Source organism: Alexandromys fortis, unplaced genomic scaffold, assembly GCF_014885135.2.
Source record: "Alexandromys fortis isolate MF-2015 unplaced genomic scaffold, M_Fortis_MF-2015_v1.1 scaffold_212, whole genome shotgun sequence".
Taxonomy (NCBI): domain Eukaryota; kingdom Metazoa; phylum Chordata; class Mammalia; order Rodentia; family Cricetidae; genus Alexandromys; species Alexandromys fortis.
Window position 1 is genome coordinate 2,017,410 of NW_026068091.1, and position 18,277 is coordinate 2,035,686.

At 45.5% G+C, this 18,277-nt stretch overlaps 1 protein-coding gene across 2 annotated transcripts; it reads left to right on the plus strand.

The window, feature by feature from the left end:
- The first annotated feature begins 7 nt into the window (after positions 1–7).
- Med20 (mediator complex subunit 20) lies at positions 8–13,710 on the plus strand. 2 transcript variants are annotated; one of them, XM_050122747.1, is made up of 5 exons: positions 8–154; positions 1,733–1,770; positions 3,561–3,715; positions 9,989–10,242; positions 12,255–13,710. In XM_050122747.1, the coding sequence occupies exons 3-5, from the start codon at positions 3,571–3,573 to the stop codon at positions 12,468–12,470; spliced, it is 615 nt and encodes a 204-aa protein (XP_049978704.1). In that variant the 5' UTR covers positions 8–154; positions 1,733–1,770; positions 3,561–3,570; the 3' UTR covers positions 12,471–13,710. The 2 variants fall into 2 exon arrangements, with proteins under 2 accessions (XP_049978704.1, XP_049978703.1); XM_050122746.1 differs by lacking the exon at positions 1,733–1,770.
- Positions 13,711–18,277: the final 4,567 nt, after the last annotated feature.

The window sequence follows — 18,277 nt, forward strand, 5'->3', positions numbered from 1 at the left end:
GCGCCGCCCTGGCGCCCAATATTTGCGTATTTCCGGAGCCCGATGTACGACTGCGTTCAGCCTTAGGTGGCTTCACCTCCTGTGGGCCTCTGAATTCTCAGTTCGGGTGTTTGGAAGTGCCTCCTTTTTGACCCTACGCCATGGGAGTGACTTGGTAGGACTGCAAGGGCTTCTGTGGGGGCGGAGCTTGGGGTCGTGAAGGCTTGTAAGCTTGTAGTGGGTCCGGGAAGGAGATCGGGACCGAACTTCTCGGGTCCTCGCGGGCTGACAAAGATGTCCTCAGGTCGTGTGGAGCAAGGGACACCGTGTGGTGCTTCTTCTTTCCCAGACGCATCCCTTTGGCAAAGAGAGTGCTTCGTCCCGAGAGCCTGCCTGGGGTTGTACCTTCTTTTTCTTGGTATTTCTTCCTGTCCGTGAGGACATAGTACTGTTGGAAGTAGAACCCAAAAGTTGCATATAGAGTTTTTGGACTAGGAATTATTTGCAGGCAGGGATAAAAAAGGGCGCGAGGAGAATGTGCTTTTTACATTTTGCTTGCAATTATAGCAGCCTGGCTTTAATTTGTCCACTTTAAGATATTGGGGCTAGCGTCAGGGGGAGGGGGAAAGGAGCTTTGAGGATTTGGAGATCGGAGTTCAGGGTCATTAACTATTCAGGAATCACTTCCTAAATGTATGAGTTAGTTTTGATTATTGACTTTTTATCTTAAACATGTTTTAAATCTCACTTGGAAAAAGAGAGGTGGTTAGTAACGTCTGGACACTGCTTTTCTTTCCCTCCGTCCCTCCCTTTCTCTCTTTTGGTTTTTCCAGACAGGGATCCTCTGTAGCTTTGAAGCCTGTCATGGAAGTAGCTCTTGTAGAGCAGGGTGACCTTGAACTCACAGAGCTCTGCCCCCCTACCCCCCCCCCCCCCCCCCCCCCCCCCCCCCCCCCCCCCCCCCCCCCCCCCCCCCCCCCCCCCCCCCGCCCCAGTGCTGGACACTGTGCTTTTCTGGGCATTAATTAATACTAGGTCTCACACTTAAAAAAAAAAATCTTGGCAGTGGTGTGCACCTTCCCAGTTAGAGAGGCCTGGAGGCCAGGGTATGTGAAGTCACGAACAGTAGGGTTGTTCTGTGAAAGTTGCCTGTGGGAAGTTCTTCAGGTAGCCCAGGCTCTTGCATGCTTTTTAGTGACTACATGTGCCCACAGTTGATGCCTGAAGCCTTATCTCAACCTCAGCACACTGTAAATAGTGCCTGTCAGCAATGAAAATGGAAATCACAGCCGACTCAGCCCTAGAATCCCACCATGCCCCATCTTTATGTTTAATGGCCCGTTTAGGCCAGGCTGCTCTGTAGCTTCTGAGTCTTTGCCTCTGACTGCAGCGTCCTGGGATTACAGGAGTGCGCCACCAATGCCTGCCCACCTTGGGTAATTATACAGAGAAGGGAGTCCCTGGGAAAAAGGTTCCCTGTCTACTAGTATCACTTCAGCTTTCTCAGGATCCCAGAGTTTCTGTCACAGGGTCACTTTAGCAAGTCTCTTCTGTTTCATATATTCCTTATTGGTGCTTTTTTCATAAAGAGAAAAGTTTTTAGTAACAGTAGGGTTCTCCCTTAATAGACTTGTCTGATTGATTGTAAAGGAAGACAGGGTTTTTAAAACATAGTAGTTTGGAGAAAATGTTGATTTTTATGAACAGTTAAATACCATCTGTGTTATTATTTATTCATTGTTCATGTTCATAGGTCTCAACCAAGTGTGCACCTGTAATTCCAGTACATAGGTGAGCAGCAGCTGGATTGCTAAAAGTGGGAGGTCAGCGGGGGCTAATGTAGTGAATTCCAGATCAGTAGTGGCTGCAATGTGAGTTCGTAATCTCCAGCAGTCTCTTTAAAAATATTTTCCAGATTGCTACCTTGCCAGTCATTGTGACTCATGTCTTTAATTCCAGTATTCAGGTAGCAGAGGTTAGGTAGATTTCTGAGTTAAAGACCAGCCTTGAACTTGGTCTACAAATTGAGTTCCAGGACAGCCAGGGCTACACAAAGCAACCCTGTCCGGGAAAACCATATAAAGAAATAAAATTGAATGAGTATTAGCAGGTCATGACATCCCTAGAGGCAGTGTAGGAGAGTGGGTAAAGAGCACAGGTGAGGCCCTTGGGAGGCAGAGGCAGGGGGATCTCTGTGAGTTTGAGGCCAACCTGGTCTACAGAGTGAGTTCAAGGACAGTTGGGTTACACAAAGACACCCTATCTCAAAAAAAAGAAAAGAAAAAGAAAAGACAAGAAAACCAAATCAAACAAAACCAAACACTCACAGATGCGGAGAAATCAAACCAAACACAACACTCACAGATGCCGAGCCCAGTTGCAGGACTTTGAATCTTATCTGTACTATTCATTAACTGTACGACCTTGTGCAGACTGTTTAGCCTTTATAGTGCAGTTTCTCCAGTTGCAGTAAGTTGAGGTAGGACAAGACCTTTCCGGGGGCCACTGGAAGAGTCAGTCACTCTATCTGAAGGGCCACACCTTTGATCCCAGTACGTGGGAGGCAGATTTCTATGAGTTGGAGGCCAGCCTGGTCTACATAGTGAGTTCCAGGCCAGCCAGAGCTACATAGTGAGACCTTGTCTCCAAAAAGAAAAAAGAAGAAAGAACAATCATCTGAAGGCTCACAGGTCTTACACATAGCTGGTGCTTGACAATAATTTCCTGCCGCTCCATGGGGAAGCTACCATAAGGTGGAAACCTGGAAAATAGTTGCAGTTTTTGAAAGAACTGTTGGGTATCTTTTTCTAGACTTATACCCTTGAGGGCTGCTTCACACTTTTAGTGCTGGTAAATGGAGCGCTGTGGTGGTTCTGACCACAGTGTCCAGAACAGTAGCCACCAGCCTCCTGTGGTTCGGGACCTGACAACAGCAACCTGTGACAGTTTATTTTGACTCACTGTTTGAGCCAAAAGAGTATGAGGTGGCTAGTTACATTGTGTCTGTAGTCGAGGGTGGAGGGAATGTCCCGCTCAGCTCTTTTATCCACACCTCAGTTAAATATAGACTCTCATAGATGTGGTCGGGAGTCTAAGAAATAGATCTCAGCCAAGTGTACCCTGTAATTCTAGCCCCTGGGAGGTTAAGACAGAAGGATTGCTAAAAGAGTGAGGTCAGCTTGGGCTGAGTGGTTGTGAGACCCTGTCTCCAACAAGTAACCAGTGATTGTAGATTCTCTCAGGTTGGCAGCATACACCATCACATTCATTGAACAACTCAATGATACTGGATGTGTGCAGTGTGTACCACCTAGAATCTTCACAGAATGTTGGCACACGTGTCTTCCCTGGGGATGTGGTAGAAAGCTTAATGTCCACGTGTGAAACACTTGAGACCCGTGCTCTGCCTCTTAGAGGAATTCTTGCAGACTGTGGGCCTCTTCTCAGGTTTGAGGGACAGGGATCAGAGTTAATGTTGTCTAATGTAACGCCTAGTGCTGTTGGACTGTGACCTGTCTGGAATGAGTGACTGAGCCAGAGCACGTGTGCTCTGGACATCACTGACTTGTTCTGTTTTCCAGTGTGTCCCAGATGCCTGTGGCTGAGGGCAAGAGTGTCCAGCAGACGGTGGAGCTCCTTACTAGGAAATTGGAGATGCTCGGGGCAGAGAAACAAGGGACGTTTTGTGTGGACTGTGAGACTTACCACACAGCTGCCTCTACCCTGGGCAGCCAAGGTCAGTAGATGGCTGTGAGCAGATGGCGGGCCCTGGCTTGGAGTCCCACACACATTTATATTTATTGGCATCTATTTGCGGTGCTCAGATTGCAGTTTGAACCTACTTGTTCGTTTAGTTAAAATTTTGTTTTTATTTTTAATTGTGTGTGCATGCGCGCGTGTATGCGCGTGCTCGAGAGCATGTGCACTCGTGCTCCTGTGTGTGCATATTTGCACATGAGTGAAGGTGCCTGTAGAGGCTAGTGCTGTCAAATTCCTTGGAGTTAGAGTTACAGGTGGTTATGAGCAACCTGATATTGGTACTGGGGACTGAAGGGATTCAAGCCCAGCCTGGGCTAGAGAGTGAGAACCTTTCTTGGGAAACAAAAATTGTCTACAACAGCCAGAAGTACTTTGTTCACTAAAGAATAGGTTGGGGCTGAGGTGATGGCTCATTAGTTGAGAGCACTGGCGGTTACTCTAGAGAACCCGGCTTTGATTCCCAGCATCCACATGACAGCTCACAGTCATTGTAACTCCAGTTCTAGGGGATCCTTCTATGGGCGCCTGATGTAAGTGGTGCACCGACACACACGAAAGCAAAAACAGTTGTGTACATAAAAGTAAAATATTACGGGCTGGAGAGATGGCTCAGTGGTTAAGAGCGCTGTCTGCTCTTCCAGAGGTCCTGAGTTCAATTCCCAGCAACCACATGGTGGCTCCAAAACATCTGTAATGAGATCTGGCGCCCTCCTCTGGCGTTTGGGTATACATGGAGGCAGAAAGTTGTATACATAATAAATAAATATATCTTTTAAAAAAAAAAGTAAAATATTACAAACCAGCGTCCCAAGAGCTGATGCTGTAGTGGTAGAGCACACGCCAAGCATATGTAAAGCCCCAGGTTCAATCCCCAGCAGTCCCCCTTTCTACTCAAAGTCCTTAGCTGATTTTTAAAAAGTTCAAGGCAGTGCAGCTTCATGTAGTATGAATCAGATATGTAATTACAGTGTATAGTATGCTTTTTTTCTTTTTCTTTTTTTTTTTTACACAGTTTTTTGGGAGGGAGTTGTTTTTTGTTTTTGGGTTTTTTTGAAACAGGGTTTCTCTTTAGCTGTAGCTTTTTTTTTTTGGAGCCTGTCCTGGAACTAGCCTGTGTTGTACACCAGGCTGGCCTCAAACTCACAGAGATCTACCTGCCTCTGCCTCCTGAGTGCTGGGATTAGAGGCGTGCGCCACCACCCCCCATCTGTAGCATAATTAATAAAAACTCAGAGACAGGTATTGGGGTTTAACCTGAAGGTCAGAAAAGCAAAGCAGCCAGCCACTGGCTTTTACCTCTACCTCAGTCTGAAGTGACAATCCTGCCTCAAGGAATCTCAAAATGAGACTGTGTCTGAGAGCGGTCTCCTTCTATCTTATATTCCTCTCTAGTACTGGGATTAAAGGCACGCACCACTACTGCCTTTTTCTATGGTTTCTATGGCAAATTAGTGTGGCGACTGGGATTAAAGGTGTGTGTCACCACTGCCTGGTCTGTAAGGCTGACCAATGGGGCTGTTTCACTCTGGTCTTCAGGCAAGCTTTATTTAACATCACTACAACAGTGTATAAACCTGAGAACAGAATAAGATCAACTTTGAGTGACTCTGAGGGATAACGTGCCATTAACTGGATTTGTTTTGTTTTCTGTTTTTCAAGACACGGTTTTAACTGGATTTTAAAAGAGATGGAAGGTGTGAATTGGCAATACAGACAGAAGGGATGGGTGCTGGAGATTCAGTGCAGAGTCTGCTATATTCAGCAGGGGGCAGCAGAGAGGCCAGTGCAGTACAGGGAAGGCCCTGAACTCCCCTATTCCCGCCCCGCCATCTTTCCCTCTTCCCATCACTAACTTTTTAAACAAAACCTCAGTTTTACTTTATTTATCTTATGTTTTTAAACAGGGTCTCACTATGTAGCTCTGGCTGTTCTGGAACTCACTACATAGACCAGGGTGGCCTTAAAATCAGAGATTTGCCTGCTCTGCCTCCCAAGTGCTGAGGTCAAAGAAGTGCACCCTATACCCAGCTTTATTTTATTTATGTAGATGGGTGCCCGTGGAGGCCAGAAGGGAGCATAGGATGGATCTCTTGGAGCTGAAGTTGCAGGCACTTCAGCCCAGTGTGGATGTTGGGATCTGGACTCTAGTCCTCTGACAGAACAATAAAGGATCAGAACTACTGAGCCATCTTGACAGCTTCTTGTTATACTCATTCCTGCTAGAATTAGAATTCCATCTTTTCTGCCCTGCGGGTGGAAGATCTTCCACATCCTCCTTCAAGTCCCTCTTTTTCTTTTGATCTTTTCTTATGCTGACATCTTAGATTTCTGGTCCCTTTCAAGTAATCACTCTTTTTAAAATTTTACTTTATATAAATTAATTAGTTAGGTCTTTTGAGATTAGGTTTTCTGTAGCTCAAGCTAGCTGTGGCATTGCTTTGTAGCTGATGACTTTGTGTTTCTGCTCTTCCTGTGCGTTCAAACACCAAGGAGGAGTCGCCCCCAGAGACCATCTCATACACCACAGCCGATGCAAAAGCATGAGGATTTTATTAATTCTGTCATGACAGGGTCCCCCAGCATTTGGGAAGCTGAGGGACCTCGAATAGCTGGTACAGTCTACTTTTAAAGGGGCCACAGAAGCAAGGGGGGTTGTTCTTTGATTATTCTGATTGGCTTATTCGAAAGGGCTATTACCAATAATTGACTGGAGAGCTAGCTGTTGCCAGATCAGATGAGGTAAGAGGTCATTTTGACCCCGTTTCCCAGGGGACCGAACCAGAACATATGTATATGGGTAATTGTTCAGGAACTGAGTATGTGAGAGTGTAGCTGTTAGGTCCTTGGTTCCCAGGGGAGGAGGGGAAGCACTATGGCACAGAGGATGAGAGGATTCAGAATTGTCAAAAATGGCTTCAGGATTGTCTTAAAGTCTTACACCTGCTTCTATGTCTCTAGTGCTAGGATCTTAGGTGTGCATCACCACATTCAGTTTATATGGTGCTGGGACTAGAACCCAGGTCTTCACGCATACATACTAGGCAAGGACTATCATTACCAGATCTTTTTTGTTTATTTAGTTAGTGTTTGTGTGTGCGTGCACATGGTTGTTTGCCATGACATATGTATGAAGTTCTGACTGCCTGAATACCTTGAGACAGGACCGCCCACTATGGATAACTAACTGGCTAGTGGATCTCAGGATCCACCTCTCTCTGCTCCCAATGCTGGGATAACAGGAGTGTGCAACCTTGCAGGCTTTTTACCTGGGTGCTGGGGATTAGCACTTAGGCCCTCACTGAGCTATCTTCCCAACCCCATTCCCATTTTTATTTTATTTTTATTTATTTATTTATTTTGGATTTTTCGAGACGGGTTTTTCCGTAGCTTTTGGTTCCTGTCCTGGAACTAGCTCTTGTAGCCCAGGCTGGCCTTGATCTCAACAGAGATCCACCTGCCTCTGCCTCCCGAGTGCTGGGATTAAAGGCGTGCGCCACCACCGCCGGCTCCATTCCCATTTTTAAAAGTAGATTTTTGCATCTATTTATACTTTTATTTCATGTGTCTGTACATGCACCCTAACAAGGAAATAAAAGTCAGGACAACATGCAGACATTGGTACTCTTACCATCATATGGGCCCCAGAGATCTTGTCAGTCTTGACAGCGAGAGCCTTAACCTATTGAGGTATCTTCCCAGCCCTATTTATCTTTTTCCGACGGGGTCTTGCTGTGTAGCCCAGGCTGATTTGAAACTTGAGGCAATTGTACTGCCTAAGCCTCTTGAGTATACCCATGAGCTACCATATGGCGTTTATTTGGAGACTAGGTCTCCTTTCGTGGCTCTCCCCACTCCAGTCTCAGCCTTCCCAGTGCTAGAATCCCAGGCTTGAGTCACTTTTGTTTGCTGTTGTTGACTCCTGACCTTTTTTTTTTTTTTTTTTTAATGTCTTGTTTTTTTGTTTGTTTTTGCTAGGGGCAGATTGTAGCAGGTAAAGGTGCTTGCCGCTGAGTCTGACACTCGTGTTTTATCCCCAGAACCTACATGGTAGAAGGAGAAAAATGACTCTCCCAAGTGCCCATGCTGCTCAACATAAATAAATGTAAATTAAAAGACTTGAGGGGGGCGGCTAGGGAGATGGCTTCATTGGTAAGCTTCTTGCCTTGTAAGCATGAGAGTTTGGATCCTTAGAACCCACTTTAAAAGTTGGGTGCAAGCCAGGTATGGTAGTGCATACCTTTAATCCCATTCGAGGCTATCTTAAAAAAAAAAATCCCAGGGCTGGAGAGATGGCTCAGAGGGTAAGAGCACTGGCTGCTCTTCCAGAGGTCCCGAGTTCAATTCCCAGCAACCACATGGTGGCTTACATCTGTAATGTAATGAGACCTGGTGCCTTCCTTGCCAGCAGTACATTGTATGCTTAATAAATAAATAAATCTTTTTTTTAAAAAAAAAAATCCCAGAACTGGGGAGGAGGAGACAAGAGGAGGATTCCCTAAGGTTTGCTGGCTTGATAGTCTTGCTCTGGGTTCAGTGAGAGGCCCTAACTCAAAAAATAAGATGGTGACTCCACACTCGTGCACATATAGATAGCACTAATTGGACTTAGTGCGTTCTTAAGAACAAAATAGGAAGGACATGAAGGAGGGGGAGCAGGCAGGGTTTGAAGATGGATGCTTTTAAATGTATAGCAGATATTTCAAATTGTGGGCCTCTGTTCTCTCTTGTAGTGTATTTTGGTTTCAGTGTTTTGACTTCTTCCAAGTCCTATATAACCAAATATATTCATAGCTCTCCCTCCTTGGAGAAAGTCTGTAGAAGACCAGGTAAGAAAGGCCAAGTCTGATGACCTGAGCTTGATCCTCAGGACCCACAGGGAGAAGATGGATAATTCTATCCTAGGGTGGTGCTTTAACTTCCACCTGAGGGCTATGATGTGCACACATACACTGGCACACACAAATAAATGTCTGCGGGTAGGGGGAAGAGTTTAGAGCGGGGTGGTGCACACGCCTTCAATCCCAGCATTGGGAGGCAGAGGCAAGGGAATCTGAGTTCGAGGCCAGCCTGATCTACAGAGCTAGTTCCAGGAGTTCCAGGATAGCCAAGGCCACACAGAAAAACCCTGTCTCAAAAAACAACAATAACAAGGGGGGGGGGAGGATGGAGAGATGGCGCAACCATTAAGAGTCCTGCTCTTCCAGCGCACCCAGCACCCACATGGCAGCTCACACTTGTGACTCCAGTTTCAGGGCCTCTGACACCCTCATACTTGCAGGCAAAACACCAATAAACATAAAATAAAAATAAATTTAAAAAAAGAATGAAGAGAAAAACACCAAACTAAAGCCAACCAACTAAAACAACAGTAAAAATGAGGAAACTCACTTGGCAGACTGGAAAGGGGCTTCACAGTCCAGCTTGAGGTCCCAGAGCCCAAGTTCCTCTGTGGTGTGCTTGCTTTCCTAGTTGTCTCCACTGACATTTGCGATCATTGCCCTCACTCGCAGGAGGCACTGCTAGCTTTTTAAGGCAGCTCAGCTTGGCTGTGGCCTGCTGTGCTAGCCTAAAGTTCACAGTCCCCATTCCAAAGCCTCTGCAAGAACATTTAGATGTCAAATGAGGCACAAGCTGAGGTCCAGAGAGATGTGCCAAATGTTGCTTCTGTTTTACTTTTAAGTTTGAGGTTCTGGGACTGGGGGTTGGAGCTAGTCCAGTACCTATTGCTAAGCCACACCACCAGTCCTTGGGCTTTTTTTTTTTTTTTTTTTTCCCTCGAGGCAAGGTTTCTCTGTAGTTTTGGAGTCTGTCCTGGAACTAGTTCTTGTAGACCAGGCTGGCCTTGAACTCACAGAGGTCCGCCTGCCTCTGCCTCCCAAGTGCTGGGATTAAAGGCACGTGCCACCACTGCCCAGCTTCAGTCCTTAGTTTTACTTATTACAGACGAGAACATAAAAGAGTTTCTGTGTGGTTTACTAATCATGATAAAGTAGCCATCTGCGCACTCACCACACAGCTCCTCTCAGCACTCTGAGAATCCCCTGGTGTTCTTCAGGTGTATTTAGCCCCTGTTATCTGGCTGGCTTTTCCAGTTACCTGGCTCCTCTGGAAAAGGTAGCATTTAAGGATCCTTCCCCTTCTCAGACTGCCAGGGTACCAACTACCAGCTGGCCTTGTTTGGTGCACTTGACCTGTCCTGGGGTTTGTTGATAAAAGTCCTGATGATGAGTGGGCCATCTGTCCCTTGCAGGCCAGGCCGGGAAGCTGATGTACGTGATGCATAACTCTGAGTACCCCCTGAGCTGCTTTGCTCTCTTTGAGAATGGCCCTTGCCTTAGTGCTGACACCAACTTCGATGTGCTCATGGTGAAGCTCAAGGGCTTTTTCCAGAGTGCTAAGGCCAGCAAGATTGAGACCCGGGGTACTCGCTACCAGTATTGTGACTTCCTGGTGAAGGTGGGCACGGTCACAATGGGGCCCAGTGCCCGTGGCATCTCTGTGGAGGTAAGACCTTGGTGAAGGGCAAGCAGAATATGTTGTGGGCTGCACAGTAAGGGCTCTGGAAGTTTTCCAAGCCCTACTTAGTTCAGATGGACTCTTCAATATCTCCCCTGCCTCTGTTACAGGGGTCTTTTGTTTGGGGCATGGCGGGGGAGGGGGCAGATTTATGTCTCAGGCCTTGAACTTACTATGTAGCCAAGGATGATAAATTTATGATCCTCCTGCTTCTACCCCCAAGCCCTGAGATCACATGATCTACCACAGCAGCTTTTTTCTTATGGTGTTTATTTATTTAAGGCAGTCTCATTTGGCTTGAACTCTAATTCTTGTGCCTTCACCTCCTGAGTGCTGGGATTACAGGTATATTTCATCATGCTTGGTTTGTGTGCTACTGCAGGTGCAATATAGGCCTTTGTGCTTCTGAAAGAGAGAGAGGGTCTTAGTCTATAGTTTAGCCTGGTCTTGAACTCATGCAATCCTTTTATCTCAGCCTACAAAGTACTGGGATTATAGGAGTGAGCCACCATTCTTGTTTCTCTAAGGATTTTTTAGATTTGTTTTTTATTTTGTGTGTGTGGGTGTTTCGCTTGTGTAGATGTCTGCTCCACATATGTGCAGTGCCCACAGAGACCAGAAGAGAGCATCTGACTGGTACCCTGGAGTTGGAGTCAAAGACTTAAAGTTGCGAGGCACCATGTAGGTGCTGGGAACCAACCCCAGTCCCGGAGCAACAAACAAGTGATCTTAACTGCTGAGCCATCTCTCCAACACCTTGCTAGGGTTCTTTTTTTTTTTTTTTTTTTTTATCTTTTTGTCTTTTCTTTAGCCATTCAATCTCTAGCTAGAATTGAAGTGGGTTTACGTCTAGTAAATATCTTAGAGAGGCTCTCCTGCTGGAAGACTGAACCAAGGAAGCAGAGGAATAAGGATATAGATAGGCACCAACCACCCTTCCCAAGAAGGGCTGGAATAGACAGTTTTCTGAGGGGTGTTTAGGAGGTGGGATGTCAGTCACGTGCCTGTATACCCCTCCTTAGTATGTTTTATGAGAGGTCTCCAGAGCTATGGAACAAAACTGTCCCTTTTGGAACCTGTCAGTTTTCATAGTGAACAAGAATATGCATATGAAATGCCTTCATCTAGGTTTTTAGTTTAAGACAAATGGCTACATTTGTTTATTGTGGATGTAGGTGTACATATGCACAGCACGTGTGTAGAGATCAGAGTAGTCAGTTCTTTCTTCCTACCATGCGGGTCCTGGGGATTGAACTCAGGTTCTCGGGCTTGCGGGCAAGCATCTTTATTGGCTGATTGCCTTCATCTTTGAACCCACGTATATCGGTATTGAAAGTGGCATATGGGGAGTATAGTGAAGGTTCACAGCCCCTCATGTGTCCGGCATTAACTGAGATTCAAAAAACAAAACAAGACAGAAGTTTGTAGGGCCTGTCTTTTGAAATGTGTCATTTAGTAGGCAAGCAAAGCTAAAACACACTTTTTTGAAGCTAGTTTAGAAATACCAGCTGGGCGATGGTGGCTCATGTCTTTAATCCCAGCACTCAGAAACCCTGTCTCTGAAAAGCCAAAAAAGAAAAACAAGAAAGAAATATCCTGAAAGGTATTTGGCTCAGGGACTGAGGCTGTTGGATGCCTGTAGTTGCGCCATTCCTGTAGAGCAGTGTAGAGAATAAGGGACCCCAAGGCTGGGAGTGCTGGTGCCTGCCTCCTGTCTCAGCACTTATCACATAGAGGCCAGTGTGGCTGCATAACTAGTTCAAGGCCAACTTGAGTCGCACAGTTAGATCCTGCCACAAAAATAAAAACCAGGGGGAACTGAGTCTGGGAAGTGTCCCAGGTAGAAAAGATGACCCTAGTGGCAGTTTCTTTTCAGGACCCTCCAGGGCCAAGATTCTCTAGCCTTGTTAGTTTGTGACTTTCAACGGTGACGGTGGCAGGAGGAGGGAGAGAAGCAAGCCTCATCGTCCTTACCCTTGCTGTCTGTTCTTCTGTCCCAGGTGGAGTATGGCCCTTGTGTGGTGGCTAGTGACTGCTGGAGCCTCCTGCTTGAGTTCCTACAGAGTTTTCTAGGTAGCCACACACCAGGGGCCCCCACAGTATTTGGGAACAGACACGATGCTGTGTATGGACCAGCAGATACCATGGTACAGTACATGGAACTCTTCAACAAGATCCGAAAACAGCAGCAAGTGCCAGTGGCTGGGATCCGCTAGTGACTGGCAGCTGTCCACCTGCTGAGCTGTCACCTGGGTACTGCCCAGGAGGAGCAGGCTCCTGGACCTCTGCCCCCAGCTGGTTCCCAGCTGTAGCTTGTGTTCTGGGGCTCTGAACTCCCCTCCTGACCCCGTCACAGCTGTTTTTTACTTCATCCCTTAACTGGATTTGGCTTGTCCTCAACAATGGTAATTGTGAAGGATGGAGAAACTTGGGCCTTTCCTGCTGTGGGGTAAAGGTAGGACAGGGTTGTTCCTGCCAGCCCTGAAGGGGAAACGAGTATGTGTCCCCAGATCCTGAGGATTTGGTATCGGCCACACTGCTATGAGAATCCCCGCTCTCCCCTTTTGCTTGATGACATGGCTGGCCTCCCCTGGAGATGGATGGGTGGCACGACTGGATTGCTCTCGCTTTCTGACCTGTGATTTGAGGCTGCGGTGATTTGAGAACAGAACTGAGTATGCTCAAGTGTTGGTTTCATCCTTTGAACTCTTTAGTTTCCCTTTCTGTTTTGAATAGTGTGACCCTATAGGCTAAGCTGCTGTAGCAAAACCAAAGCACGGGGCTCTTACTGCACATTTTTTTTCTTACCTAATAGCTCAGAGGCAGTCAGTTCCACAGGGCAGAAGTAACTCTAGGGTTAGCACAATTAGGCTTCTTATGTCTTGTTGTTCAGGCACTGCCATACTGGTTTGCTTACCACAGGATCTAAGTACACTCATTAGCTCCGTATCACTTCTAGAAGAGAGAGAGAAGGGTGGTTTCCTTCCAGCATTGCTCAGATCTCTGCAGACACGCTTTTCTGACACTCAGCACGGCTTTGTTAGGGTCGTCTGTTGTGCTTCACAAGTTGTCTTCTTGTCACACTTGAGTGTGCCTTGAAGTTATTCATTGACACTGTTGCTCACCTCCCTCTTACCTGCTACAGAAACAGTTAGCCAGGCTAGTATTTGAGATTCACGTAGATAGGCTTGGCAACATTGCTAATATACAAAGTGTAGCGTGTCCCTGAGGAGTCTGCTCAGAGGACATGTTTCTGCAGCAGCTGTGAGGCACTGCTCATGTGCCCCCTGGTATTGACTGGCAGGGAAGCTCAGCATCCCTTCCTGGCTGTAGGATCTGCTATCCACATTGGTTACTGTTACTTCTTGCTTTTGTTGTTAATGTTTGTTTATTTTATTTTTGTACTTTAAAAATTGAGATATGTTTTAGATATCACAATAAAATCTACAAATACTACGTTTTGGCCTTCTTTTCTATATTTGGTCTTGTTGCAGTGTATCTACTTTGTACTTTTGATAGGTTGCCTCAAATCCTTTGTGGATGAGATAATGTGCAGGCAGAATTTTGAATGTGCATGGTAGTGAAAACACAGATGTTAAATGCAGTAAACATGGACTCTTGGCTCCTGCATAAGAAGGGGCTCAGTTTCTAAAAGATAAAGAGAAGTGTACCCAGTCAACATCTTCATTTTGGTGTTTTTTTTTTTTTTAAGATTTTGTTTTTAATTTGTGTGTATGTGTATGCGTGTATGCTTATGCACGCACAGTGCCGTGGGGGGCCAGAAGAAGGCATCAGATTCCCTGGATATGGTGTTAGAGGCAAATTTGAGAGCTGAGAATTGAGTCAGGTTTTCTGTAAGACCGGCAGGCACGCTCAACTACCAGGCTGTCCATTCGGTTCTTTTCCATTTGTGCTCACGTATGACTGGCTTTAAAACAGTGACATGAGCTCAAACTTGAAGAAGGGCCGGCCACACAGGTATTTTGCTTTGTCCTTGTCAATTAATGGAAACACCACACTGAAGGAATCTGGCTAAGCGAGCACCTGATAACGGAGCAGGTGATGGCTCTGCTGGCAGACACTGGAACTGAACTGTGACTGCTGGGAAAGCCTGTATGTCACCTGGCTTTCGTGTGCAAGTCTGGGTGGAGCTTCTGAGAATACTGTAGGACACAGTTGTCATTACTTTCTTGAAGGTTCGAGTTGCATTAACGTTAGGGTTATTTGTATAAATTTAAGGGAAAAGGACACGGTTATCTTTTTTTTTTTTTTTAAGTTTTTTCGAGACAGGGTTTCTCTGTAGCTTTGGAGCCTGTCCTGGCACTAGCTCTTGTAGACCAGGCTGGCCTCGAACTCCCAGAGATCTGCCTGCCTCTGCCTCCCGAGTGCTGGGACTAAAGGCATGCGCCACCACTGCCCTGCTGGTTATCATCATTTTATATGTACTTGAATCTGGGGCTACTGACTTGGCCAGAATGGTTGGCTGAGACTGCACACGTATTCCTTTACACTTGCCTTTTTAGCTGGGTTCTCAAGTCCATGCAAGCACTTTACTGACTGAGCTATCCTCAGTTCTAAGTCAAAGATTCTTGATTTTCTTGCATTTCATTTCATTTTCCAACATAGCCATCGTCAGTACAAGGATGTTTATTGCAGCATCGTTTAAGATATGAAAATTTGTGGAGTGTGTGTGTGTGTGTGTGTGTGTGTGTGAGAGAGAGAGAGAGAGAGAGAGAGAGAGAGAGAGAGAGAGAGAGAGAGAGAGAACTTGTGCTTGGTTGTGTGCATTTAAGTGCAGTGCCTGAGGAAGCCAGAAGAGGGCATTAGATCCCCTGGAGCTAGAGTTATTTGCAGTTGTGAGCCACTTGACATGGATGCTGGGAATTGCACTGGATTCCTCTACAAGGGAAGTATACGCTCTTAATTCCTGAACTATTTCTCTACCTGCACATTGGCTCATTTTTAAGGGTAAAATAAATTATACTGAACTTTCTTTAGAGTCCATTAAACCGAGAATTTAGCCCAGCACAACTTTAATCAGGAGGCAGACATGAGGAACTCTTGAGTTTGAGGCTAGTCTGGTCTACATAGTGAGCTCCAGGACAGCCAGGACTACATAGACACTGTCTTAAAAAAACAAAAATAAATAAGATAGTTTATGGCCTGCAAGATGGCTTGGCAGGTAAAGGCATTTGCCACCAAAGAGAACCAACTCTGTAAACATGCTGACTTTGACAGGTGCAGGTGCTGTATGCCATGTGTGTACTTGCCACTAACATATGCACACGCTCGTGCACACATATACACACACGTGCGCGCACACTAAATACTTAAAAAGGAAAATTTGGAGAGTACATTTATGTTGTCCAGGTTGCCCTGGAGCTGAATTTAACAGTGGGAATCTGTGTAGGAAAGGCAAGGCTCGGGTTGACAGATGTGCTGGGCTGCTGGTTAAAGGGATGAGAATGCTGGTTTAGGAAGACAGCTGTCTGGGAGCTAGCTGTAGTACTAGGCTTAACGTAATCACATTTGCTTTGGGTTGTAGCTGTATAACGGGATTGTAGAGATGTTGAAAGGGAAATAAATATGTGCTCTGTGAACACAAAGGTGCGGTCTCTGGATTCTCTTTTCTTTGTTAATTTTACGTTTTGTCTGTATATATGTGTGTGCACCACATGCGTGCCTGGTTTGCACAGGGACCAGAAGAGGGCAGAGTTACAGATGGTTGTGAGCACCCATGTGGTGCTAGAATCAAAGCTCAGTCCTCTGCAAGAGCAGCCAGTGCTCTTAACCACTGAGCCATCTCCCCAGCCTGTTTCTGGCTCATTTTAATAGTGCTGATGTTGATGACAGATTAGGATGTTTAGGATGGAAAGTTAGACTGATGTGGGATTCCTCTCTGTATAATATGGATGTTTTATTACTGCTGGTTAATAAAGAAACTACTTTGGCACGGCAGAATATAGCTAGGTGGGCCCCTGGCTTCGGGAACAGGCAGGCTGGGGAAATCCAGTCTACGTGGACCAGCAGGACAGAGAATACTTATAACTACATTCGACACTGAGGCACATGACTGTAATCTGGCCACAGAGAGGCTGATACAATTGAAGGGCTAGCCTGGGTTACAAAACAAGAACCTATCTCACAAAAGAAACTGGAAGAAAAGTTGGGAGGTTGTGGAGTCATTGCTTAAGCAGGGTAAATTCACTTGATAACGAAGAATATTCTGCATTAGAGTATGAAAGCTGTGAGAGAGATGGTGTGTTATACAGCTTTCTTACTGGGTACCTCTGGCTTTCTGGAACTGGCTGTGTATGCAAGGCACACCTCAAACTCATATCCATTGTGAGTGCTGTGATTAACTGTGGGCCAGCATGTCTGGCTGATGTTATTGTTCTCTTTTGGTTATTAGAGGCAAGGGATTCCCCTGTGGCCCAGATGATTATATCCTGTAGACCAGCCTTCAGTCCATAGCGATCTCCTGCTTCACCCTCCTAAAAAAAAAAAAAAAAAAAATGGGTGTAGTTTTTGCAACCAGGCAAGTGAGTACAGTTGTATAGATCATCTGTGAACTATATATAATGTGTAATAGATCTTTATTTATTTATCTATTTATTTATTTAGAGAAACGCTTTGTTGTTAGGTTTTGAGAAAGACCAGTCTGTAGCCCAGGCTTGTTTAGAACAGTGTGTACTCCAGGCTAGCCTCCAATCTGAGGTGATCTTCCCAGCCTCACCCCTCCAAAATAAATAAAGTAAATATATATAAAATTTGGTGGTTTACTTGGGTTTTTGATTTTTTTTTTGAAACCATCTCACTTATCTAGATTGACCTTGTACTCCTGCAGGGAACTAAGTGTTGGAATCCCGGGTGTGTGCCGCCACACTTGAGGCCTGTCTACTTAGAATAGCTTTTAGTGTTTAACCTGAGATTTAAGTCAAAAACTGTTGTTTTTGTACGTGCCTTGAAAGAACACTTGGATGCTACTTCGGTTTCTTGTAATTTGTGCTTTTGTGGTAAGTCAACAGCAATTGTATTCTTATTCTTTTTTTTTTTTTGTTTTGTTTTGTTTTTGCTTTTCCAAGACAGGTAACAACCCTGTCTGTCCTGGAACTCACTTTGTAGACCAGGCTGTCCTCAAAATCACAGAGATGCATCCTCCTGAATGCTGGGATTAAAGGAGTGCGCCACAACTGCCCAACTTCACTATTCCTTTTAAAATATTTTTAAAGTTACATTCACTTATTTGTATGTGGGCACACACATGTAACTGTGAGAGGACAACATCTGGGAATTATTTCTCCTTCATGTAGTCCCTGAATGAAATCCAGATTGTGAGGCTTGATGGTAAGTGTTTATAGGCTGAACCATCTTGCCAGCGTCAACCTTAAGTCACATTTGTGTGTGTGTTGTGTTTATTGTGTGGAACCTCACACAGTAGGACAACTTGCAAAACCCTGTGCTCTTCTTTCGTGTGCATCCAGGGGATGGAACTGGAAAGGCAGGCTTAGCAGCAAGAGCTTACCCACTGAGCCAGCATGTCTCACCCTTACTGTTCTGTTTTTATCAGTCCAGTGACATTCCCACAACAAACCTTTCTTATAAGATTTATTTATTATGTATACAGTGTTCTGCCTGCTTGACAAAAGAGGGCACCAGATCTCATTATAGATGGTTATGAGCCACCATGTGGTTGCTGAGAATTAAACTCACAGCTTTTGGAAGAGCAGCCAGTGCTCTTAACTTATGAGCCATCTCTCCAGCCTCCAGATTACTTTCAATATTATTTTAAAACTAGTTTGTGTCTCAGAGACCCTCCGAATGGATCCCCGGCAGCAGACTTGGAGAGCCACAGGTGTGATGTGTGCTTACAGTGGTGGGGCTGTTTTCCTCCTACCTATTCTGAGCATATAACTTCAAGTTTTAAGTGGCTTCCAGATTTCTCACTCAGAAAAGCACCTTGTTAGGAAATGTTGAATAAGATGCTTAACTGTCTTCAAGAAGTTGTTGGGAACTGGGGAAA